A 21,252-nucleotide genomic window follows, 5' to 3' on the forward strand; every position below is an offset into this window, starting at 1 on the left:
AGATAAGTGGACCAAAACTGTTCACAATATTCCAGATGTGGTCTAACTAGAGCCTTGTGTGGTTTGAACAAGACTTCCCTATTTTTATACTCCATTCCCTTTGAAATAAAGGCCAACATTGCATTTGCCTTCCCAATTACCTGCTGAACTTACATGATAGCTTTTTGTGATTTATGCACGAGGATCCCCAAATCTCTTAGCGCTGAATTTTTCTGCAGTCTTTCTTCATTTAAATAATACTCAGCTCCTTCATTCTTCCTACCAATGTGCACAACTTCACATTTTCCTACGTTATATTCCATCTGCCAAGTTTTTGCCCACTCGCTTACCCTGTCTCTTTCCCTCTGTAGACTCTTTGGGTGGAATTTTCCCATCCTGCCCGCAACGGGAACCATAGCGGGCGGGGAGCAGACCATGCAAAGGTTTATTGACCTTGGGTGGGATTTTCTGGTCTTGGGTGAGCGTGGCCAGAATATCCCATCTTTTGTTTCATCCTCACCACTTGCCTTCCTAGCTATTTTTGTTTCATCCGCAAACTTGGCAATAGTACATTCACTTCCCTTGTATATCGTAAATAAATGCGACCCTAGCACGAATCCCTGCAGCACTTCACTAGTTACAGATTGCCATCCTGAAAATGCATCCCTTATTCCAAGTTTCTGTCTTCTATTAGTTAGTCAATCCTCTATCCTTGCTAATATACTACCCCACCACCATGGGCTCTTATTTTATTAATCGCCTTCTGTGCGATATCAAACACTTTTTCGAAACCCAAATATATTACATCCACTGGTTCCCCTTTATCTATCTGCTCATTACCACTTCAAAGAATTCTAATAAATTTGTCAGGCATTATTTTCCCTTCATGAAGCCGTGCTGATTTTGCTTGATTATATTGTGCATTTTGGTCCATCGAGTCTGCATCGACCCTCCGAAAGAACATCCTAATACTGTAACTCCACACATGGTCAATCCACCTTATCTGCACATCTTTGGACTGTGGGGGGAAACCAGAGCACCCAGAGGAAACCCACACAGGGAGAGACAGTCACCCAAGGCTGGAATCAGACCTGGGTCCCTGGTGTTATGAGGCAGCAGTGCACTTTTCCTGATTTCTAAATAAAATATGTAAAAACAGTCTGTATGCAGTTTGCATTGCCTCTCAGGCAGGTCTATTTCCAGCAAAACTAGAAAAATTTATTTTAGGAAGATTTAGATTCTTCTGGGGCAATAATGCCACCCGATTTTCCAAATGGCATTACACCAGAATCAGGGTTGCCTGGTGGCAATAGTCTTTTAAGATATCTTGAACTACTGATATTACAACCTCGTCAGCTGGTTAAGGGCTTCCCATTTGCTTATCCCAGTTATCACTGTTATGGAGCTCTGTGTGTACAGTGGTAGATACATCAGCACTGTGTCTTATGTGGGTTTGATGCACCTTTGTGCCCTGCATTCATTCTCTCACTTTCTTTGGTTGGCACTCCTGTCTCACCATCAGCAATCACTGGCCACCCTGGTGCCCTTCCATTTCCAAGTTCTCCTCCTTCCTGGGGCAGGATGTGGAGATACAGTGCCCTCAACTGGTCTTAGCCCTCTCTTTGTGCCAACTTCTCATGCTGTCACAAGGAAGAACGTTAGTTCTCCCATGGAGTCAAGCACAGCACCTATGCTGGTTACAACCCCATGGTTAAAAATGGGGGTACATGAATGTCACTTGTATATAACCATTTTTGAAGAATCTTGTGGGAACGGCAAAGACAGATGGGTACCTCTCATTAAGATATAGCTATGCCTCTAAAAGGTTGTGCTGCTGCCTCATTCTCCTTATCACAACTAGCTGATTACTCCCACTCCAGTAAGTGCATTCTCTCCTGATGCCACATGCAAGACCCCAAGAAGTGTGGAGTACTCACCTTGGCAGATTGAAGGTGGTCATTGATGCGCTTGTGGCCATGTATCTATGCTTTGCCATGCAGGCTGTTCTCCCACTTGCCCTTCAGTCGAGAGGAGAACCTGAAGGAAGGCATCACTCAAGCATGGGTCCACCTGCGATCTTCTTTCTGCCATTCTTGCTGCAGGCTTCTGTTAGCTCCTTGATGCAGGCAGCAATCAGGGAATAGCACAAGGATGAATGGAGGCAATAAGGAATCAGGGCTGGCAGCTGTTTAAATATGGCACTCGCACCTGCTGTAACATCAGCTGACACTCACTTCAACACCTGGCCTCTAGCCTTGGGTCTACGGACAGCACATACCCCTTTCATGAGTTAATTGGCTGGCTGACTTGAGATTACACAACAAGCAGAAAGGGTATCTGCTTCCAATGCTGCCACCAGGACCTCCAGCCTTAAAACCAAATCCAACCGTATAGGACAGTTAGCTTAACATCTGGCATTGGGAAAATTCAGGAATCCTTATCAAGAAAGTAGTAGCAGAACCTTTAGAAAATCATGATACAGTTCAGCAGAGTCACCATGGTTTTATGAAAGGGAAATTGTGTATTTAAATTTCCAAAAGGCATTTCATAAGATGCCACATAAAAGAGTTACTACACAAAATACAATTCTAGGTTAATATATCAGCATGGATAGAGGATTGACTCACTAACAGAGAAAAGCGAGTCGAGGTAGCGGGACTGTGCCACCCCAGCATGAACAGCAGTACTGGCTGTTATCAAGTACAGTCAGCATGGCTTTGTGAATTTTTATGCTGCAGAACAGAGTGCAGGTGCTGATGATGTATGCTGGGTAAAACAGCATTTCATGAGATGGAAGAAGGGCTGCAGCTTGGAATCGGTACATGGTCAGTGGGGTGGTCTGAATCCCAGTATTCATTTTCCTTTTCTTGGAGCTACATTCAGAGCCACTGGTGCCTTTTCCACTTAGCAAAATGCTCCACACTCCCCCCACCCCCAACTCCTCTGTTTATGATCCTGATTCTCTCCTTATTATGTTCTTTTATTTTGTACAATGATCACTTCTGTCATTTAATCATCCTCTGCGCTCTACCCAATTGCAGCCCCTTCCTTATTTGTCCCTGTTCCTTTTTCATTCTGTTCTTCCTTATGAACTGTTCATCTGTAACAATTCCTGGTTCTGATGATAAATTATTGACCTGATGCTACTGAGAGTTTCCAACATTTTCTGTTTTTATTCCGCAATTCAAGCACCTGCAGTGGTTTGATTTTTTTTTTGCTGACTTTTTGGATAAGGTCACGAGCAGGAGAAATTTCCATCCTGGACATGCTGGAACAAGCTAATCTAAAATGTATTGTAGAGGAAATGTATTGGTTTTAACCATCAAAATCGATACCTCCAGCAGAATCATAACAGCATCATCTACAGGTCCATCAAAACCCATACTTTATTTCATGGATAGCAATACAATTTACATATTAAATAACACTAAATAGAACAATTTAATATAGTTTCCAACAGAACAAAGCAGATTTTTTCAAGTTACAGAACACCACATTTTCAAATGGGTCATGAGACAAACTTATTCAGCAACTGCCTAGATCTATTCCTATTGCACACACCGACAATATAGTTGAAAATACCTGCAACTTTGACAACCACTGCCCCCAAGAAGTAATATATGTTCAATGCCTTTGAAATGTGATGACACAGTATTATGTTACTACCTCAATGCACATACAGCTTTCCACATAGCCACCACAAAACTATGAAGGAGTTGAGACTAGAAAAAAATTAGCTTTATATGAAAATATAAAATTCTGAGATTATATACTGTAGATACAAAGTCCCCATAGAATGCCTGTTTAAGCAACAAAATATTTACAGTTTGATTGTATCTGCTACCCTAAAGAATGAATAAAGGAGGTTATGGTTTTCAAAACATGATATTTGAACTATCAATTTTGTTTTGCCTAAAATGCTGAAACAAAATCATTTCGAACACCACTACCCCAAATGTTGGAGAAACATGAGGTTTTTAAAAAAATTCAAAAATCTCCCCTTTGTTGAGAAAAGGTTTTTTTTTCTTTTTTACACTTTTTTCCTGAAAACAGCTCAAGCGTTTTAATTCCCGAAAAGTCTGATTCATGTTTGCCTCATCAAATGATTATCTTGTATAGAAAATGTCTCCCACTTTGTGAAAATATCTCTTTTTTTTAAAACAAACATTTTGAAACTTTTGTTTTTCACTTCCAGGCAGCAGTTTTTTTTTAAAGATGCCACGTCAGAGAGAAGCCCAATGGCATTATCGGACTAGTACTGCTATGGTCTTTCCACCATGAGAACATAGCCACATCTGCAGATAATTAACCGAATATCACACATGACTTCTATGTACAAATATGGGTCATCTTTAAAAAGAGAAACCATACAATTTTAAATTGCAATTTAGGTATGTATGTCTATATGAACAGTTTATTCAGTATGTAGAATTGTCGTTTCATAAAATTAAATATGAACTGGCACCTTGATAACATTAACATTCATTATATTGAGTCACTTATTGAATTTGCAAACTAAAAAAATTGACCCTGGACTAAAGAGACGTTTAAAAATAATTAATAAGACAATTAAAACCATATTTTTGAAAAGAAACACTCCTACATTCTGCTGAGAACTACTTTATATCTTTGGTAAGTTAATAAATTCTTCTCCATTGTCATTTAAAAAATGTTTCAAATCGTAATATTTTCAAAAGACTGATTATTGACAAGGCAAATATGCTACATGATTGGTGCGGCTCACACAAATTGTTATCAGATGCAGCCTCATTTTGGACCTACACAACCCACTGTGCAAATGTGTCAATCTGCTTTTTTGCGCATCAGGTCTTACGTCCTGCAAAACAAAACTGATTCTGAGGGCAGAATTTAATGGGACCACTGGGTGTGGTAATTGTGACGCTCTTCATCAGGTGGGAGCAGAAACCTCAGCTTCCTGACAGCGGGTTGAGTTTAAAGGATTAAGTTGCTGGTGTTTCAGCAGCAGTTACGGACTCACCGATTCCAATCCCGAGAACCACTTTTCCCCATACTTGCGTGCCATGAATATCCATTAAATCACAACTTCTCCAAATGATGTCAAACCTTGAAGATAACTCAGCGGAAAATAGGAAACTTATGCCACCTGATTTAAACATAGAGTAAAATAGAAACCCTACAGTGCAGAAGGAGGCTATTCAGTCCATCGAGATTACACTAACTCTCCCATTAAGGCATCCCACCCAGGCCCTATCCCCATAACCCCACATATTTACCCCATTAATCCCCCAAGCCTACACATTTTGGGACACTAAGTATCAATTTAGTATAGCTAGAATCAGCCGGGTCCCTGGCGCTGTGAGGCAGTAGTGCTAACCACTGTGTTACCGTGCCGCCCACGGTTAACTGGTTAAAGATAGATGGCATGCACCAGGCAAGGTCGTCTATTTACGTGAAAGCTGAATGGTGTTCTTTATTAAACACTGAGGAAAATGTTAGGGGAACAAGAGAATGTTAACAGACCCAAACTGTCGGTAGCAGCAAGGGCAAAATGATGGGGCTGTGAGGTTGTGATTGGCTGGTGAGGGGTTGTGATTGGCTGGTGGGGGGGGGGGGGGATGCTCGATTTCCAGATGATATCTTTCCAAATCTGCAAATTTTGCAGACTTGCTCCCTGCTTTCAGATCTGCATGCTTGACCTGGGGGCTCTTTAAAGCCTGCTCTGATGCTCTGAGCTGCAGTGTAATTATCTCACGGCAGGTTTGGTCACTTCCTGCTCACCACTGCCTCATTATTTCTCATACCCAAGGTGACTGTGGCCCATCAATTAAATTTAACATTAAATTCCGTGTGCATACTTCCACTTCTGCACCTTGCAGATTAAATTCCACCCCCCAATCCCCGAGTATTCATATTAATCCTTCAAAAATAGTCACGTCCCACATTCTTACAAACAAGATGATTGCTTCCCTTACTAAGGTATTTATGCCTTTTCTGCCATATGCAAAATCAACAATTTCTCCACGCATCCCATTTGCAGCACAAATATATAAAAGTTCAAAAATGATAAATTGATAACTTTATCCATACACCTGGCCTACACTGAACTATTTTGTAATAAGTTTTATTTTTTGAATGTTTATATTCTGATCACTGGAATGTAGGAGGTTATATCACTGGTATTTTACAGAACTTGCCAGGTTCAAATGATGTATTACTTAAAAGTAAATTCAATAATACACCACAATCTGCACAATAAAAACACTCTCCAAACTGGATAACAAGTAAAATGTAGAATGGTTTCGTTTGCAAAATTACCTTAAAGCTGTCTCCAGACACAAGTTCTGTCTTCCTATGAAGAACAAGTTAAGGAGGATCATGGACAGAATCTTTTCATGGATTTCTGGGAAATTACAGATTTTGTACTCGTTTTTTTACAGGCAGTAACACTGATCAGATAGTGCAAACTAGAACAAATTGTGTTTTCATCTTGTGAAAATAAGAGATGCAAATGCTCAGCAGGATAACAATAAGACTCAGAATGGCTAAAACAAACATCAAAAACTCTCATCACTGTAAAATGTACAGTCAGGTTATCGTTAAACTTGGAACCTGGCAAAAAAAGGCCTCAGACGTTCATTCAGTCCTTAGAAGTTTTTCAAATGAAGTTCCATTTGCAAAAAGTTTCAATTTACACAAGAGATTCCATGCTTTCTGCTGGGTCTGATTCTTCGGTGATAATAATGGTGCCGTTTTTGTCAAATGACGAAGGGCCATTTCCATTCTCTTTTGTGCTGATTAAACTGAGCATTGCTTTATAAAGGAACTGATACTGCTCCTGTGCAAAGACAGACAAAAAAGTATTAGATTAGGAAAAACACAATTATTTATGCATTTTACTACTTATTCATCACTTAAAATTGCATGGAACCTCTGCTGCCTCACAGCGCCAGGGACCCGGGTTCGATTCCTGGCTTGGGTGTCTGTCTGTGTGGAGTTTGCACGTTCTCACCGTGTCTGTGTAGGTTTCCTCCGGGTGCTCTGGTTTCCTGCTACAGTCTGAAAGACGTGCTGGTTAGCTGCATTGCCCATGCTAAATTTTCCCTTGGTGTACCCGAAAGGTGCCAAAGTGTAGAGACTAGGGGATTTTCACAGTAACTTCATTGCAGTGTGAATGTAAGCCTACTTGTGACAATAATAAGTAAAATTAAAAAAACCTTCAAGGCTATAACCTTTGCAATATTGTGCCATTTTAAAATGGGATGGTCAATACTTCAGACTGATGCCGTTTGCAGCTTATCAGAAGATAAAATCAGTGAAATAGAATTATTCCAATATATGCCTATGCCAAATACGAAATGCTGGAAGGCCATATAACACCAGACCTTGCTTTTCTTAATGTTTTGAAATCAATGTTGCGTGTATCTGCATGTAAGACATAGACAGTGCAGCTTCTTGGGACTAATTAAAGATTATGGACATCAATGTAAAATGACATGATCTTTTTATTTTTCATAATCAAGTACTTACAACATCTGTAAAAACACCTGGCCTCATCAGGTTGATCATCTTTGCAACCTGATAGACATCCACAGCAGATTCACACTCCAACTGCTGTGACAGAGTGGTAAGGCCACAGAACAGCCCAGCAGAGACACCGCCAAACCTGCACAACACAAAATGAGGTCAAATGTCCACCTAAGGTATCAAGAAGTCATCTCTTCATATGTGTTTTCGTTTTCCTGCAATATCCCTCAAATCTTCCATTAAAATGTCATTTTCGTATGCCCTGGATCACTCTTAATGATTGTCTTCAATCACATTCTTTATTAACATGAATAAATAGAAACTCTGGAATGTCTACACAATAGTAAGATAATAATCTTTCATAACCCAGAAACTAATTAAACATGTTAATTTTACAGTCAAAGTTCATTAGTGTTCATTGTATCCAAGGCAACCTTTTTGCCATCAGTCGATGAATCTTCCCTTTATAAGCGCAGTTTTAACCAGAATTAAACGAAGGCAGCATATGTCACCGGATAACTAATGACACTTGCTATGGAGCAGTGGGGTAACACAGACATTCATAAAAATGACAAAGTGCTCTCGGTAAACAACATGTTTTCCAACTCTACTGAACAGTGCATGCAGGAAATGAATAAGACATGACCATTTATTTTATTATTCCAGATGTCTTTGTTTTAACTATTTCTTAGGAATTCCAAAAGATTGAAAGCAAGTAAATGCTTGCTTCACTTGACATTGGACTCGATGAAAATATTTTGAAACCAACATTTGGCTTACAGGATACGTCTTGTCAGTCAACACCAATGTCAGCGGCTACAAGACTAGAATGAGGAAACATTCATTTAGCCCATCGGTCTCTATTCCTTTAGCAAACCAAGTGGGGCAGCACCGTAGCACAGTGGTTAGCACTGCTGCCTCATAGTGCCACGGACCTGGGTTCGATTCCCAGCTTGGGTCTCTGTCTGTGTGGAGTTTGCACGTTCTCCCCATGTCTGCGTGGGTTTCCTCCGGGTGCTCCGGTTTCCTCCCACATTCTAAAAGACATGCTGGTTAGGTGCATTGACCCGAAGAGGCACCTGACTGTGGCGACTAGGGGAATTTCACAGTAACTTCATTGCAGTATTAATGTAAGCCTTACTTGTGACTAATAAATAAACTTTAACTAACAGCCTTCCAAACAGACCATTCTATCCTGCTGACTGAAACAGTTTATGAGGGTGGAAGTCACTAATGGCAGATGCTGGGAAGGTTTCCGTTTATTTAAAAAACATATATAGTGCCTTGTGCCACTGAAATCTGATAGAACACATCACCCAGGTGAAGTACATATGGAGTGATTTACTGCCATGTTGGTGCACATTTTTTGTCAGCAAAACCTCACTTATAAATGACCAATTAATCTGTCAGGTTGTGAGTGGAAAATGTTGAGCAGGGCTCACTTCTACGTCAGACCATTTACAAATGAGCATATATGCCAATGCAGTATTTCTTCAGTCTTGCATGCAAGAGTCAGTCTAATTTATGTGCGTAAGTCCCAGTGTGGGATCTTGCTCATGGCACCATTCATTGAGCCAAAGTCAATTGACTGCTTATGGTTTCTTCTATACATGATGGAAGAGGGAAAAAAAAAAGTCAAACTACCTCTGGTTGCAACCAGTCATGCCTGAAAATTCTATGGAGAGTCTTCCAGTCTCTCGACATAACTAGCACTGTGACTTCAGCCGTTAACAGAAAATTCAGCTGCTTCTCTGGTGTCTCCATCAATTTCCTGCTCAACTTACAGTGGGATATCAGGAGCACCCTCATGAAATTTCAGGGCCAGAATCAAGTACTGGGCAGATTCAACACACATTTCAGGTGACAGAAAAGAGTGTATTTCCTTCCATGGGCAACAGTTTTCTTTGGAATTACTCAATCTCATTTCTGGCCATCCACGTTTTCTTCTCTGCTGGAAACCATTTATCCACCTTCAAGGGTAATTTTTGGCTGATGATTGGAAAGAAGCACCACTGTATGTTATTGGTGGGGAATACGTATTAATTAGTAGTGGAAAATTCAGTAAGCTGCTGTGCCAGAATCTGTGCGATATAGGGTACTGAGTAAATACATTCCATTTTATCCTGGGAGGAAGTTAAAATGAGGGTGCAGGTCAGCTTGGATTACTTTGCATACCTCCACATCACATCCATACTGTTATTGCAGACAGAAAGTATCTACAGAACCCAGGATGCCAGTGACAATATAAATATAAATAATATTCCCTGCAAAATGAAGTGGTGATTCTATCAAACTAATGATTAATAATTACTAATCAGCTCAAAATGTTTTTGACTCTATGCAGATCAAGACAGCACACATAAGTGGCCAGCTAAAGAGACACTGAAATAGCCTATTAGTTTCACCTCCTAGCTGGAGAATATGAATCATGGGATGTGTGTTCACATGTGCAAGGATTATTAGGAATATGAAGTGAAACAGGAAGAAACAAGTGCATACTCATCGTGGACGATGGTGGGTCCATCTCTGGTCGAGGCCTCTTCTTTTAATACATTAATAAGTTCAAAAGTGCTGCTGAGAGGAGCATCTGGATTAGGCCATTTTGGACACTGAAAGTGACGTACTTCCAGCACATAGTCATCCTGAAGGAAAAACAGTTACACCTTTAGATTGTTCGCATTCTACTCTCCTGTCTTATCAATTCCATTAATCTCCATGCAAAGATCAATGAAACTGCTTGACAAAATGATATATTTCCCACAGTCGAAATGGGTTATTCATAACTTATTTTTCATCTAGACTATCCCCCAGTCATTCTACAGATTTAAAAGGACTTCATTACTGAGAGTTGTACAGAGCAGCAACATTTTCTTCCAAGTATTTGGCGGCCACTTTTTCAATCTTTGCAAATATAAGACGTGCGAGATAAATCTCACTACAGTGTCAGTTTAAAAGCTATTGCACGGAAAATGGCGCACAGCTCTTCTACTCCAAAACAAGAATGGTTTGCTAGGCAATAATGAATGCAGCATTTCTACAAACACATGCAGCTGTGCATAGTTTTCTAATACAGTGTTTTCTATTTGGGTTTATATCTGTGGTGGTGTCCAATATGACCCAGAGACTATTTCAAATTCTGATCACTTTTTGCACTAATAATTTCTACCGGATGCTTGTTTTAAACTTTACTTTGAACAAAAAGTAAAATAGTGGACACGTGAAACATGAACAAAAAAGTGATGGAAACACTCATCTGGACTGACATCCACTGTGGAGAGAGGCCCATGCAGAGGATTAAGGAGATGGATGACCCTGGGAGCGATGCCTCCAATGGGTCCAGGGGGCCTGCAAATTAGGTCTTCCTCCCATGCACAAGACCAGCCTGCGCAGCCAAAGGTGGCCTTCCCCACTGTGGATAAAATACTAGTGGCAGTGGGATGAGGCCCTTAATAACATTTAATTAGCCACTTAAGGGCTCAATAGGTCCAAGAGTGGGCAGGCAGACTATCTGTGGCTCCCCCACTTCATTACAAGACAAAGATGTGCGGGTTAGGTGGATTGGCCATGCTAAATTGACCCTAGTGTCAGGGGATTAGCAGAGTAGATATGTGGGGTTACGGGGATCGGGCCTGGGTGGGATTGTGGTCGGTGCAGACACGATGGGGGTCGAAAGGCCTCCTTCTGCACTGTAGGGATTCTATTCTATAAGATATGATTTTGAGACTGGTGATAACTGTATTTTGCTCTCTAGTTACAGTTCAAATATATTTTCTTTGGTTCGGTATTAGCAGTAAAGATCTTCTACTGATAGCTGCCAAACAAGGAAGTGTATTATCATCAAGTCATAGAGCCATTTAAGGCACATAAAGACACTACTTGGTCCATTGAGTCCATGCCCGCACTCCAAGGAGCAATTCAGTCAATCCCCTCTCTGACGCCTTGCAAATTTATTTCCTTCAAGTGCCCATCCAATTTCCTTTCGGAATCGTAGCTTCTGCTTCCACAACCTTCATGGAATGTGGCTTCCAGGTCATTACCACTCACAGCATTAGAAAATTCTTCCTCACATTCCCCCTGCACCCCAACTTTATCTTGTAACTAACTTTCCCCACCAGCTTCCCACCTGTAGATCTCTGGAACCAATTGATAGATCTCCTCTGCACCCTCTAAATGACTCTCACGTCCTTCCTAAAGTGTGGTGACCAGAACTGGATGCAATATACTAGTTGGGTCTAATCAGAGGTTCAGTATAATCTCCCTGCTTTTGTACTCCGTGCCTCTAATTATGGAGCCTGTGATCCCATAATACTTTGCTGAGACCCCCAATACAGGGGGAAGTGGAGGTGTAGTGGTGTTGCCACTGGACTAGTAATCCTGAGATTCAGGGTACTGCTCTAGGGACTGGCTCGAATCCCGCCACTGTAGATGGTGAAATTTGAATTCAATAAAAATCTGGAATTAAAAGTCTAATGATGACCATGAAACCTTTGTCGATTGTCACAAAAACCCACCTGTTCACTAATGTCTTTCAGGAAAGGAAATCTGCTCTCCTTACCTAGTCTGACCTACATGTTACTCCAGACAGACAGCAATGTAGTTGACTCTTAACTGCCATTCAGTTTGAGGGCAATTCGGGATGGACAACAAATACTGGCCCTGCCAGCAATACCCACATCTCTTAAAAGAATAAAGAAAAACTGGGTTTAACATTGGGGACTGCCTGTAGATCCAGCAGTGGGCACTACTCTCAGTGGCACTGCTGGGACTACAGAGCAGTTGGCCACTCAATTGAGCTTCTGACCAAAACAGGGCCAGAAATTTCACCTTGAAGCAATTTGCTTCCAGAAGTAACTTGCTGCAGGGCAGCCGGTATGATAGTGGGTGTGTTACACCCCAACCTTGTGGCAAGACGGCAGGGACCCCATCAAATTCAGATCATAATGCACAAAAGCCAAATTGTTTTAAATACTCAGACAAAATTATCATATTCTCCTTTCTAAAAAAAATACATTGGAAAAGCACTAATATGTCAGAGCTTGCTGCAGATTGAAGGATGATATCAAACATAAATTAAGACAACATTGTTAGTACCCAAGTAATAATGTATCCAGTTGGCTCACCTTCACCAAATCCATAATTAGTTTTTTAATTTGAGACTTGTGCTTTAAGTAATTAACCTAAGATCTGCTCAGTAATATTTCTTGAAAAATTATTTAAATAATCACATTTCTTAATGCCCTGCATCATATTCCAGGGCAGGTACCCTGCTCCACAGCTTCCTTTACTACTGACTTTCAGATACTTGAGTCAGAATCTGAGGGATGTACTTGATTACCCTTTAACACTATTCCATAATCAAACAGCTAAGCCAGAAATCTATCCACAGTGGGAAAAGAAAATATGTTTCAAAATGTACAGAAGTATTTTGTTTATCAGTTCAGCCAAAATTATGTGAATCCAGAACATTTTGCTATACCTGTGTTGCCTCCAGGATGAAATCATGGATAATAACTTGCTCTTCATTCGAGAGGCACAGTATGTCTTTGCTGATAAGGGTTACAGTAAAGGCTTCGCAATTCATGGATTCTTCACGGCTTGGCCAGTAGACAGATTCATCCTCTGCCTGTTAGCAAAGAATCATAAATTTTAGCTATTTTGCAACTGTATTTAGAGCTCAGTTCAATTGTCAGGAACAGGCTTGTCCAACCTTTGCGTGTGGAGGGGCCACGGTTCAATTTTTTTCTCACTCAAGGGGCAGATGAGCAAATTTCAGAAAGTTAAGATTTGGCACAACATTAAACATGAAGTTAAAAAATAGAACTGGGGTACAAAAAGAAACAAGTTGCTGAGCAAAGAAATGACTTAAATTAATTAAATTGATGAATTTAAAAATGAATAACCATCAGAGTGAACGAGAATGCATGTTAGTGTGTGGGGGTAAGAGTGAATGTGAATCCTAAGATTAGGAGTCAGCCAAACCCACTCACACTCTCCTTTCTCTCACACATACTTGCACACAAACATTCTTCCCTACTTTCTCCCACACTCCTTCCTCCTCTTCACATCCATTCTCCATTCTCCCCCTCACGCCTGCTCTCCTTCCTCCCCCTCACGCCCACTTGCTTTCCTTCCCCTCACGCCCGCTCTCCTTCCTCCCCCTCACGCCCACTTTCCTTCCTTCTCCTCATGCGTGCTCTCCTTCCTCCCCCTCACGCCCACTTTCCTTCCTTCCCCTCACGCCCGCTCTCCTTCCTCCCCCTCACGCCCACTTTCCTTCCTTTCCCTCACGCCCGCTCTCCTTCCTCCTCTTCACGCCCACTTTCCTTACTCCCCCTCACGCCCGCTCTCCCTCACCTCATGCACACACATTCTTTTCTCCCGGAGACTAAGTTCAAGGTGAACTATACAAAGGCCACAATTTCATAAGATGGAGAAGTGAATTATACAGCAACAAATTTTCATCCTGCAAACCTCCATGAAGAGATACTTCATTGGTCTTTGATTCAGAACTCTGGACACACATGAAACAATAGTTATTTTTTCTGTGGTCTTTGCCCTGTAAGTCTTTTTTTCTCTATCTTTTTTTATATGAATGAAGAGGAAGCAACATTCTTACGCTTCTCCCGTGTTTGAGTGTATGCAAATAAACTAACCCTTTGAATTTATCCCACCCTCCTCCCGCATTTTGGTATGCACAAATAAACTAACCCTCTGAGTTTATCCTATCTTGAGTTTGCTGTGGAGTTATTAATAGAAAATTAGATCACACTAGAACTGAGGAGTTGGGAAATATGCCATCCCTTACAAAGAGGAAAGCAAATCAAAACACCTTTCCGTTTATGGCAAGAAGTAAATCAGGGCTGTTTAAATTAATCTCCCCTGCTATCTTTAATACATAATTTTTGGAAGACAGATTGAGATTCCACAGAAGAATGTGTCATGGACTTTAACAGATTGTATAAAAAATTGACAAAATTCAATTTGTACATCCCTGGATGGGAGGCTAATGGAAGAGATTAGTTAGAAGTTTGAAATCTGTAAAAAATATCAAAGGATGTCACCACATCCTATTGTAAGCCTTTTATTGGCATGTAACTTTAACAGGTAACTGCAATGAATCTAAAGGAATGAGACAAAGACAGAAATATTTTCATTCTACATTTTGTAGACCTGGTGATCAGATTTAGTCTTTCTACAATAATACAAGGTAAGGATAAAGTGGTTGTAATAGATGAAATAATGGAGCAATGGGTAGGGATCTGACTTGGGGCAACAATAAAGTTTCTGACTGATTATGAAATTTGGGGGAAATTTGCCATTGCCAAATTCAGAGACATGTGAAAACATCGTCACGGTCATGAATGCCACAGCAATGGACTGAGTCATGCATTGACTGATGGAATGCTGCCTCAAATTTTAGTTGATTATCCGGACTGCAGGTTGACAACCAACTTGGAATGGGCAGTTCATGCAAAGAATCCAGATAGCTGGAAACTATTGTTCCTTTTAATTAATCTGTGGACAAAATCCTAAATTGCTTTCTGTGATGTGTGCAAGTTCTTCTGTGCTAGAACATACTACAGTTAGTTCAATCTTTTTGGCATATTTGAACGCTTTACATGACGGCAGACAGACTTTCAACAAGGTTGAGGTTGTGGATAAAATTCAAATAACACTGAGGCATTGTACGAAGGCCATCTGAGATAGAATTTGATTCAGGAGATTTGATTTATTATAAGAGAAGGTCAGAGTGAATGGGTATTAGGTTATGATGGTAGGACAGTAATGATCAAAAATGGCAATCAAACTGTGAAGGTTCATTCCTCATGATTAATCTGAATGGGTTACAATATATTGCAATCTGAGCAGCTGACAGAATTAAATGAGGCATCTTGTACCTCAAATGCTTATTGTTTTGTGATGAAGGTCCTAAGATGTGGGATATTGTAGATAAAGGGCTACATAGTGGTAATGTTAGTTAACATGGTGCACAGGATACAGCTATTGCATTTAAAGATTAATTGCCCAGTGTGGGTACTCAGGTCACATTTATGACAGAGGGGTCAAGTGAGAGGAAAAGCTACTGGCAATTTAAAATATTGGTTGCATGTTCAGGATGATGGTCAAGAAGCTAAGTCCATGGACTTGCAGAATGGGGTGAAAGTGTGGAGAGTACAAAAGCACACAGCAACTACTAATGGTGGATAGTGGGTCTAGAAGTGAACCATGTCAGAAAATAGGCATGTACTGCAGAATGAGCCTCTGATAGTGCACGAAGGAGATCCCAAAGTAGTAGCCCTGATGGACAGAAAAGTGCAAGTAGAGGCTATTGTGTGAATAGTTTAGACAATGAAATAAAGTTTCAGAACAGGACCAGAAGCAGAACTCTTCATGATTGTGAAGTTTTGGTGGCTGCCAATAAACTTGAGGATAAACTAATAAAAGAGGTAAAACAAAGGGAATTAGACAGATGGTGAGAGGTATCAAAGAAGGGACAATCTTTTTTACATAGATGCGTTTGTACTGAAAAAATACTTTGCTGATAGAACTTAAAAGGCTAAAACAAGGCCAGTGGTCAGGGATTTTAAAGAGTCACTCAGCATCTTGTATGTTTCAATAAGATCACCCTCTCATTCTTCTAAACTCCAAGGGTTATAGGCCCAATGTATTCAACTTTTCTTCATCAAATAAGCCCTTCATCACAGGAATCAATCAAATGAATTTCCTCTATACTGTTTCAAACACAGTTATATCCTTTTTCAAATAAGGAGATCTAATCTGTACACAGCACTTCAGATATGGTCACACCAAGGCTCTATACAGCTGCAGTAAAACTTTCCTACTTTTATATTCCATTCCCTTTGCAATAAACACCAACATTCTATTTGCCGTCTTAATCATTTGCTGTACTTGCATACTAAGTTTTTTGTGATTCCTCTGTGCCTTCTGGTTCTGCAATCTCTCTCCATTTAAATAGTACATTGGTTTTCTACTCTCCTTGCCACATGCACAAGTTCACATTTTTCCATATTATACTGCTGCACAGGTAGGAGCTGACAGTGCTGTCTGCCCCGGGGAACCAACATAAGGCTGTGAAACACCACTTGGAAGTGGTGCAACACTAATTAATTTTTTCCCCATTGAATATAAGCCATGTGTTCCTTTAAAAGGAGTTGAGAGAATGAAAAGCTGAGTCATGCCTGGTCACTTTTACACATTTCCCACCAGTGAGCTTGGCAGAAAATGATATAAACACAAGAGGACTTAGGCATGTGAGATCATGTAACATTACTGAAAACAAGTGAAGAGGGCACTCCATAAAGCATGTACCTCTGCCACACTATGTTAACTCAGTGCTATTGCAATTACACAGTTCTTCCTTGAGGATTTTCCCTGCCTGGTTGATGCTCTATAAACTACAAAGCTGAACAAGGAAACCTTTTTATTAAGAGCTTCCATCTCACTGAGGAGTCTTCATGCTAAACCACATCCAACAATCTGCTCTGAAAACTCTGACCATAATTTGGCAGCTGTGAAAAATTCTACCAGAGCAGCTCTGAAAATCCATAACATTCTAACAAGAAAAAGCCTATGGATCCCATCTCCTCAAAAGGGTTAAAAATCAGTTCAGTTGAAAATCATACAAACTGTGAGCTCCTAGCCGTGAAGAAGCACTCAAGGACAAAGCTGCAAGTTGTTAGTTATCAGGTATGGACATCACAGGAGTTACCTCTCAAAGAGTGTAAAAACAATGTGGAATTGCTCTACCATTTGCTCTGATACCAAATGGTCTGGAAATAATGGCAAGTAGCAATAACACTTGTAGCTTCCACATAGGGTTTGTTTGTCTATTGAACATCCTTACTTGAAAGAAGACACCAGACAAGGGAGGATAATTGATATAAAGAAGCCACACATAAGTTGTTTCGTTAAGGACAAATTGTAGCTGGTAGTGAATTAAGCTAGATAGCATGTATGTGTTTTACACTCATTGGACATTATAATCAAGGAGATGCGCATATGTTATAATTTGTTAATTGTATTCATATGCTCCGCATGATGTAAAACTAATCGATAGTCATGATGGACATAAATAATAACAAATGTACATCTTTGATTAGTATATGCTAATTTCTTGTAATCCAACCTGAAAGTATAAATGTCTGTGTATTCTTTGGATCGGGTTCCCTAGTGTGCCACCCCAGCTGAGGCACAAGATCACTTGCTATAGCTCATAATAAAGGCTGTTTTAAACACTCAAAAAAATCTTCATCTGGTCACTCTTTATAGATGAGGGTCAAAGAATAGCTGAGTGGCTATCATCAGCCCCAAATTCACCACAACACTCCTAATGTTAACAGATCCTTAAAAATTCCAGGATCCGAATCTCTTCACCTTCACCTAAAACTAATCAGTTCCTCTTTGGGCCACACCCTGTGTACCAAGTTTCATTGAAATCCTTCCATTAGCCATCTTCAATGGTGAGGTAATTAGCATATAGGAAAATCAAGCCTTTCCAAAACCATCCCAACTCATTTCCATTTAAACCAAATTGCTATTTTACTACAACTGTTATTTTCAATAAGAAATCTCACAACACCAGGTTAAAGTCCAACAGGTTTATTTGGAATCACGAGCTTTTGGAACGCTGCTCCTTCATCAGACTCACATGGTGTTGTGAGACTTCTTACTGTGCCCACCCCAGTCCAATGCCGGCATCTCCACAATCATATTTTCAAGGCAATTCTTGTTAGTCACAAATTTGCAGCTAATTATTGAGGATATGGGCATGTCATTTATTTGAATACCTTAGAAGTTGGTATTTTCAGACCGTTTAATGGCAAATGCGCATTTATGGTTTATCTTCTGATGCGCTTCTCAAACACGAGGCCAGATGCTCGGGAAATAAAAGGCTTTTATTTACTGTAATGAAGCAGCCAATAATTATATACACTATCCCAGACTGAAGGGGTCCCAGCCAGAGCAGGGACTTTTATACCTCTCCCAGGAGGCGGAGCCCGACTGGGATGTACCACAACACTACAGTACAAAGGTGTAACAACCCCACCCTAACCCCAACAGCAACAAGTAGCACAACCCAACAGTAACATATGTACATCCTTGTAGTACTGGCCAGACCCTGGCTCAGTACTATCCAGTGGGAACCAACGATGGTTCACCACATCTTCCTTCGTCAATAGTTGGATAATCAACCTGCTCCGAGGCTTTCACAAATGCTACTTTAAAACTCCATGGAAATTTGTCCCAGCAGTCTGACTTTTTTCTCTTTTAACTGTGAGAGGTACCTGGCCTTTACTTGGCATCTATCCTTAACATCAATACATCACAGCAAACATTACTTCAGTGCCTTTTGCATTGCAATGTTTCAAAGAGCTTCATATAATAAATTACTTTTGGAACGCAGTGACAGTTATTAATGTCGGTAAACGTAGCAAACATTTTGCACCACAAATGCTCCATAAATATTAAGATGAATGATTTTGTTTCTTTGAGGAAGGAACTTTGGCTAGGTCACAGGAAAACTCACTACTGTTGAATAGTGGCAAATAAGATCCATCTACTCAAGCAGACATGACATTGGTTAATTATTTCATCCTGGACCTCTGGACCAAACAGATGGGACTTTGTTTTAATAAGAATACTGTAGTGCAGTTTACAGTACTGAGCCCACAACTTTTTGGCTTAAGAGGTGAGAGCATTTCCAACAGAGCCAAGCTTGACAAGCCAATTTTGGGGTCAGTATGGATGATCGTGGGAGTGAACTCTCCAATCACCCATTCTTTGCAGCAGCACAAAGAGGCTGCAACATTGCGTGACACTTGTCAGCAGCAATGTCTGATGTTGTAAATATGTCCTCTGCCCTAGTGCACAACCATGGCTTCTTACCATGGTTGTAAATCAATCACTAGTGTGTGCATGTAATGTTATTGTGACTTTGCAACAACAACAGAACTGCTGTAAATGAACTTTACACTCTCTGCAATCTTCAATCCATCTTTATTTATCTGATATCCAGAATTTAAGTACCAGGGATCAACAAGGGAATCCTTACACTGTACCCTGCTTACTGGAAATTGCCATTAGCTGCCGTGTGGTTAATATTTTTTTGAATGGTGGCCAGAATATACTCTAATAGGCTGATTCAATTTTAATATTAATCCCTCAATCAGTTAAGGATGGAATTTTGTAGGGAGGGTTGAAATATCAGCCGTGTGGTGTTCTCTGCACACTTATCCGGTGCCATTTTCGGCAGCATGTGAGAGCCTCGCCTCAGTAGATAAGAGTCTCACATTTGAGCTTCACCAGTTGGGGTTTTATGATGTCAATCACACCTGATGCTATTTTAACTGTGATGCAGAAACCCAGCTTGTTTCTCCACTGATGTCTGACCTGGTAAATATTTCCTGCTTTCCCTATTCTTGTTTTCAGAATTCTAGCATTTGCAGGATTTTTCACTTTTCTTCACTGAATAAAGACAACTCGTTGCCCAACTGGAAAAAAAAACTCAGATAAATGCCCACAGAAAATATAATGCTGAATCCTCTGAAGGCCACCAAAAAGGACTCCTTAGAAATCTTAGAATCTTAGAAACCCTACAGCACAGAAAGAGGCCATTCAGCCCATCGAGTCTGCACCGACCACAATCCCACCCAGGCCCTACCCCCATATCCCTACATATTTACCCACTGATCCCTCCAACCTACGCATCCCAGGACACTAAGGGCAATTTTTTAGCATGGCCAATCAACCTAACCCGCACATCTTTGGACTGTGGGAGGAAACCAGAGCACCCGGAGGAAACCCACGCAGACACGAGGAGAATGTGCAAACTCCACACAGACAGTGACCCAAGCCGGGAATCGAACCCAGGTCCCTGGAGCTGTGAAGCAGCAGTGCTAACCACTGTGCTGCCGTGCCGCCCTCTTCTCCTCTTCTCACCATTATACTCTTTGTAGGGTCGGGAAAGGGGTTGTGCAGGAGGATGGGAGTGGAGACGGTGCCAAACACACAGGGACATGGGCGGCTGGGGGAGGGGGGGTCTCCTTGCTCTGAATGGAGTTTCTTGTTGACCTATAGCCTGAGCAACAAGGAGCAGAACTGCCGACCTGAAAGACTGACTTTTAAAAACCATTGCAAACTTCAGGCTGAGTTTCGATTTTGTTTTACAGCTGGTTTGTGTGTGTCAATTTCACTGTGTTGCTGCACTGCTGCTTCTGACCTACAGGCAGCTTTGTGGCTTCGATTCTTTTTTGCAAAGTCTGGCAGAAAAAGCATGGAATTGTCTGAAGGTCAGCAACAACTGTCAGCAACTGAGAGAGTTCTTGGTTGCAAAATGGTTCGCCAAATCTCTATTTTAGAACAAAGTGGATGCTGGAGGTGGGAAATGGTCTGAGGAGAATTGGTGTTGGAGAAGTGGAGAAGGTTGAGGCTGGCTTGGGGGTGTTGGAAGGGTGGGAGGTAGGTTGGAGGGGTTGAGGGCATTGGTGGGTTTGGGGTAGGTTTGGGGCTGGTTAGAGGGTGTTGGAGGGATGGCGGGACATTTTGTGGGCTGTTGGAGGGGTGTGGGGAGATTGGTGGCTGTTAGAGAGGTGGAGGGTTAGGTTGGGAGCTCTGAGGGGTGGGGCAGGTCACGAAGCTGCTGAAGGGGGTGGGTGAAAGGAGCGGCATGGTGTGGATGCTGTCACTCTGTTTTTGCTGTTGGAGTTTCTTTTTGAATTTTAGGCTATAAGTTCAGTGTACAACACA

General features: G+C 41.1%; 1 protein-coding gene across 1 annotated transcript in view; it reads right to left on the reverse strand.

Moving 5' to 3' along the window:
- Window positions 1-3,348: 3,348 nt before the first annotated feature.
- LOC144491556 (receptor-type tyrosine-protein phosphatase gamma-like) overlaps window positions 3,349-21,252 on the reverse strand; it is a 711,057-nt gene continuing 693,153 nt past the window's right edge. Inside the window, exons 26-29 of the mRNA XM_078209530.1 lie at window positions 12,962-13,108; window positions 9,985-10,127; window positions 7,489-7,624; window positions 3,349-6,796 (exon numbers count right to left, since the gene is read on the reverse strand). Coding sequence (XP_078065656.1) covers window positions 6,650-6,796; window positions 7,489-7,624; window positions 9,985-10,127; window positions 12,962-13,108 — 573 coding nt within the window. The 3' untranslated portion in view covers window positions 3,349-6,649. The remainder of the gene's footprint in view (window positions 6,797-7,488; window positions 7,625-9,984; window positions 10,128-12,961; window positions 13,109-21,252) is intronic.

The sequence above is a fragment of the Mustelus asterias genome, chromosome 3, assembly GCF_964213995.1.
Source record: "Mustelus asterias chromosome 3, sMusAst1.hap1.1, whole genome shotgun sequence".
In the NCBI taxonomy this organism is placed as follows: domain Eukaryota; kingdom Metazoa; phylum Chordata; class Chondrichthyes; order Carcharhiniformes; family Triakidae; genus Mustelus; species Mustelus asterias.